The 5,966-nt window shown below is 45.3% G+C and overlaps 1 protein-coding gene across 1 annotated transcript in view; it reads left to right on the top strand.

The window, feature by feature from the left end:
- The window catches only part of SIDT1 (SID1 transmembrane family, member 1), a gene marked incomplete at its 5' end in the record, with an annotated part of 109,248 nt that overhangs the window by 88,357 nt on the left and 14,925 nt on the right, over nucleotides 1-5,966 (top strand). The window contains 2 exons of the mRNA XM_010845416.1: nucleotides 1,502-1,638; nucleotides 2,270-2,378. Coding sequence (XP_010843718.1) covers nucleotides 1,502-1,638; nucleotides 2,270-2,378 — 246 coding nt within the window. The remainder of the gene's footprint in view (nucleotides 1-1,501; nucleotides 1,639-2,269; nucleotides 2,379-5,966) is intronic.

The following is a 5,966-nucleotide window of genomic DNA, read 5'->3' on the forward strand; positions in this document are numbered from 1 at the left end:
CAAAGTAATGTCTCTGCTTTTGAATATGCTATCTAGGTTGGTCATAACTTTTTTTCCAAGGAGCAAGCGTCTTTTAATTTCATGGCTGCAGTCACCATCTGCAGTGATTTTGGAGCCCAAGAAAATAAAGTCAGCCACTGTTTCCACTGTTTCTCCATCTTTTTGCCATGAAGTGATGGGACCAGATGCCATGATCTTTGTTTTCTGAATGTTGAGCTTTAAGCCAACTTTTTCACTCTCCTCTTTAAATTTCATCAAGAGGCTCTTTAGTTCTTCTTCACTTTCTATCATAAGGGTGGTGTCATCTGCATATCTGAAGTTATTGATATTTCTCCTGGCAATCTTGATTCCAACTTGTGCTTCATCCAGCCCAGCGTTTCTCATGATGTACTCTGCATATAAGTTAAAGAAGCAGGGTGACAATAGACAGCCTTGACGTACTCCTTTTCCTATTTGGAACCAGTCTGTTGGTCCATGTCCAGTTCTAACTGTTGCTTCCTGACCTGCATACAGATTTCTCAAGAGGCAGGTCAGGTACAGACAATTTTGCAATGAATATCTTCATATATATGTCTTTGTGAACATGTGAGAAAGGTTCCCTGGAACACCTAGAATTAGAATTTGGGGATCACCTGCTTTATGTATCTTCCATTTTACCAAAAAAAGCACCAAGTTTCTCCTCAGAGTATCAGTTTGCACTCCCACTAGCTGAGTGAGAGTTCCCACTTTCCCCTTATCACTAATTTGTGTTATTGTTAGATACTTAGAGTTTGCCACATTTTTTAGTAACATGAGACATTACATTGTTGTTTTAATTTGCAGTTCCCTAACCCTCCTGGGGCTTCCCTGGTGGCTCAGATGGTAAAGATTCCGCCTGCAATGCAGGAGACGTGGGTTTGATCCCTGGGTGGGGAAGATCCGCTAGAGAAGGAAATGGCAACCACTCCAATATTCTTGCCTGGGAAATCCATAGACAGAGGAGCCTGGTAGGCTACAGTCTATGGGGTCACAAAAAAGCTGGACGTGACTTAGCAACTAAACAACCACAACCCTCATACAGCTAAGCCATGTGTAATTTCTAGGTGTCTCCTGTCCCTAGGCTAGAAAGCTGTGTACATGGGCAGTAATCAATGTGGTTATGTTTCAGGACACTGAGAAGGACCTCCTGCATCCATCTGGGACTTTCTTTATTGTCACACTATCCTGTCACTGTTAAAGGTTCTTTTATTGTTGCACAGGGGCGTTTATACACATTCACCCCTGCGAGTCAGTTATTCATCATATCATCTGATACTTTTCTTCTGTGAGCTAGGAGCCCCCCTCTTGGAGGGGGTGAGAAGTGGAGTGTGTAGGGCTTGCCTCGAATGTGTCTGGGGAGGCTAGGACACTGGAGGTCAGCACACGGGCTGAGGGCAGCAAATACTCCAAGGCCGGGAGGGCAGGGTTCTCTGAAGATCAGTCTGCCGCCTACTGGATCCTGACTGTCTCGGCTCCTCCGCAGACACCTCCTTCATGTACATGATCGCCGGCCTCTGCATGCTGAAGCTCTACCAGACCCGCCACCCGGACATCAACGCCAGCGCCTACGCCGCCTACGCCTCCTTTGCCCTGGTCATCACACTCACCGTCCTCGGAGTGGTGTGTCCCTCCCCACGGCCAGCAGCCCTCTTGGGAGGCTTTTTAACGTTTGGGTTTTTTTTTGGACCTCAGGTGTACAGGTTTAATTAACCATAATCCTTGTCCCATGACACACTCTCATCATTGGCCCATTCATGGCATTTTAGTTATTTAGCTAGAATTTTTGATAATGTAACAGATCCCTGTATAACTGACCCTGGACAGTGTTAATATACAGCTGGGACCAGACTCAGGTAAAACTGGAATAGACACACATAGGCCCTAATGGGACAGAGACTGGCCTGAAGGAACAGAAGCCACTTCCCCAACACGTGTGGACAAGTGTCAGTTGCCTTCTGTTCTTTGGAGAGCATCAGCCTCCAACTGTAGGCCGCCTGCCTCTTCGACTGCTGTTCAGCTGCCTTACCCACTGCTGCCCTTTTCCATTTCTTTCTTTTTCACGCAGCCAGGTAGCCATTCTTCCTCCTTCTCTGACTGTAGTAAGATCCCTGAGAGCTCAGAGGACGGGGAAATCCAAAACAGACACATGGCTCGGTTTTTGACAACGTATGCATGCACAAGAGAAGGAACAACTTTAGTGAGTTCTTTGGGGAAAAGAATAGATGATGGTAACTTCCATCTTTACTTCCAGGTGTTTGGGAAGAATGACGTGTGGTTCTGGGTCATCTTCTCTGCAATCCATATTCTGGCTTCTCTGGCCCTCAGCACCCAGATCTACTACATGGGTCGTTTCAAGATAGGTGAGTCACCTGTTCCCCTATACTAAACATGCCATTTAATGCCCCCCCAAGAAATAATTGTCCTGCTTATCCTAAATGGGAGTGTTACTGGTCACCATGAACACGTGCTCTGAATTGTGTTTATTAGCATATATTTTCTCTAAGAGCTTCCTCTCCTGTATAAAATTTCAGCAACTTATTATCACTAGTTCTGTTTTCAACTGAGAAACTAAGCTAGCTCAGAGCTGAGGCATCCTTCTAACTCCCAAGTCTCAAAAGCTTTACAATTCACCAGGCTTTGAAAGTGCGTTTGCAGAACAGTATGATTGTCACACCACTAATTCCACCGAAAAGAGTATTTCTCAGTCTGTAGTATTTAAAAAGAATATTTCTCTAACCATGCTAAGTGGCTATCAAGAACTTATATATGCTTTTCAAATTCTGGGATTGGAACTCTCAGAGATCAACTTGCCAATCTCAGAGGCAGGATACCTGCCTAACGTTCTCTAACATTGTGAATAGATCATGTTAGAACGCCTAGTGCCCTGTGGAAATCAGCTTCTGAGCTACTGTTGGTCATTCAGCATACATGGAAACAAGTCATATTAGAGCATCTAAATTTCACCCATCATTTTAAGGTCTGGGAAGTCAGACCCAAAGATTCATTTGTATATTTCAAGACAAACCAACATATATAAACATAGAGCCTCATCCCTAATATTTCCAGAGCCAAGGCAAGACTGTAAATAAAAGCCTATACACCATACATATGAAAATGTTTATGTTATAAAGAAAACTAAAAACACTGTTATATACGGGGAAGAAAGAAAGCAGACCGACAACTGATAAATGCACCTTTATTACAACCTAAAAGGTACAAGCTCAAATTTAAAATTCTCAGGTGCATGGGAGAATACCCTAGTACACAGAACAGAACACAGCTGTACAGGAGAGCTGGTCTCCAGCCCCTGCCACTCTTTTCTTCCCACTGCTGGCTCTGTCCAGCATCTTAAGGGGTCTCACAGGTATGCATATGGACACACTTGTCCAACATCCAATTGGCCATTCCTTGCCTGTAGAAGTGCATACTGCTCTCAGGAAAATAAACCAGGGGAAAAGTTTATGCAGGTTCTGAGAGCAAACTCAAGGCCATTAGGGCAGGGAATTCTTGGGTCCAGGAATTCAGAATGTGGCCTGGGAGGAGCAATCCCCTTGCTCTGCAGACTCCTCACTCACTGGGGAATGAGGGCCTTTCAAATATGGCACCCCTGTTGCCCACATCTAAGAGCAATTCTATATAACAATTGGCTTTAAAACTGTTGTGTACTTAGTCGCTCAGTCGTGTCTGACTCTTTGCGACCCCATGGACTGTAGCCTGCCAGGCTTCTCTGTCCATGGGGATTCTCCAGGCAAGAATACTGGAGTGAATTGCCATGCCCTCCTCCAGGGGATCTTCCCAACCCAGGGATCGAACCCAGTCTCCCGCATTGCAGGCAGATTCTTTACCATCTGGGTAAAGAATTCTTTACCATCTGAGCCACCAGAGAAGCCCAGCTTTAAGATTAGACAACAAAATAAAACAATCTATCATTTTAGCAATTTAATTTTCCCTTTTGGCATGCTCAGTAGATTAACACTTGGTGTTAACATAGCCAGGGTGCCTCCAAGTCCTCCAGTGGAAGCGTCATGAGCTAGTTGTGTAGGACATCTGGTCCAGCTGTCTGTTCATGTCCCATCCTCCATACTCAGAAGTGGATGAAACTGTACAAACTAAACTCTCAAAAGGAAAATAATTTAAGCACTATTTTTCTGGGTTTTCCAAGTCGGAAAAATAAAACTGAATATAGATACATGTAATGGTCATGACCATTAATAGATAGAGGGGCTTTTAATATATTTATATCACCTTTGCCCCATACCTTTCTAAAAAGGAGGAATTTAGTGTAGTCTATTATAACCATAAAATAGTTTGCTAGGGTCCCAACAGGAAAAAGATGCCATGCCCAAGGACAAATGATTTATTCACAAAGGGATTCTCCATAGGATAGGAGTGGGGTAGAGAAGAATGAAAGTAACCTGGGGTTAGGAGCAGAGAAGCTTACTATCCACAAGCCCAAAAAGACATGGAGGAAGTGGTTACCAAGATGTGGAAGGAGGGCATCATGGAGAGCAAGTCAGCAGGAAAGGATCAATGTCCTTTGGTTGACAGGCAGCCTCACAGGGCGGGCACCAGGCAGATGGTGCTCTGAGCTGACTGTCCTTTCTCTGTCCCTGCAGTCTCCTGCTGGGGCTTCTCACTGTCCAAACCCAACAGAATTAAGGGGACCCACTGCATGGTCCCTATGGTCAGCCTCCCCAGGCATGGTAGGGACAGAGACATGGCAGGTGGGTCTGGAGAAGCAAAGGGAAGATAGTCCTCACATAGCTTATCTGAAGATTTTAAATTCCTGTACCTAGGGAGTCTTCCCCCAAGTGGTTACAGATTTACCAGAGTCAAAAGGAAAATTCGGTACTTCATTTGACAACTGCATCTACATTTAGTCCAGAGGCAGGAAGTTGGGTTAGTGGAGAGTGGTCAGACAACTGCCTTTGCTTTCTCAAATCACAGACTCCTTTCCCTGTGGCCCTCAAGCCTCACCTGAAAATAAATGTGGACACAGGAACAGTGGCAGCAAGAAGGCAGAGCATTGCATAGTGTTGTTAGTCACTCAATCATGTCCGACTTTTTGCAACCCCATGGACTATAGCCCACCAGGCTCCCCTGTCCATTAGATTTCCCAGGCAAGAATACTGGAGTGGACTGCCATTCCTTTCTCCCAGATATCTTCCTGACCCAGGGATCAAAACCGGGTGTCCTGCATTGCAGGCAGATTCTTTACCATCTGAGCCACCAGGGAAACCCAGACAGAAAACGACAGAGCTACTTGCCCAAATCACCGTTGTGTCCCTTGCCTCCCCAAAAGGACCACAGAGAGAGGAAGGGTTATAAGCTGCAGTTCAGTTCAGTTCAGTCTGCACAAAAGGACACAGGGAGAGAAAAGTCTGACTCATGCTCTGAACGTGTGAGACAGGCAGCAGCAGTCTGTGTTCTTTATGAGAAAACATTTCTTTTGTAATCAGAAAACTAAAGTCATCCATTTCTAGAGGAAAATAAAACAATCAGTAGTTTACCTGTTTGGCTTCCTTCTTACAATTCTTTTTTTGTTTTTCTCATTTCTCTGCTTCCCACTGATTCAGATGTGTCTGACACAGGTAATGTTCAGCTGTCCTTCCCGGGGTTTTCTAGCTTGTTTTCTTAACAAAACAACCTGCCTGGCTGACCTGCCAAGTCTGCTTTCTAAACATGCCTTCCAAATTAGGCAGGATTTGGTAGGAAGAGGGTGCAGAGAGAGACTCAGAGACAGGTATGCACCCCAACCAGCCCACCTCCTCTGGGCTAGTGCATGCACATCCCCCTACCCTACCACCATGCCCCCAGACTGTATCTAGTCCAGCTGCTTCAGCCGAACCCAGGGTTGGCCTTGAAGAGTAGCAGCAGTCACAACAGACCTGGGGTCCACCTTCACTGAAATGTTCACTTCAGGCAGACTCCAGCCTTGCCTGTGACAT

The sequence above is a fragment of the Bison bison genome, unplaced genomic scaffold (genome assembly GCF_000754665.1).
Source record: "Bison bison bison isolate TAMUID 2011002044 unplaced genomic scaffold, Bison_UMD1.0 scf7180017864215, whole genome shotgun sequence".
In the NCBI taxonomy this organism is placed as follows: Eukaryota; Metazoa; Chordata; class Mammalia; order Artiodactyla; family Bovidae; genus Bison; species Bison bison.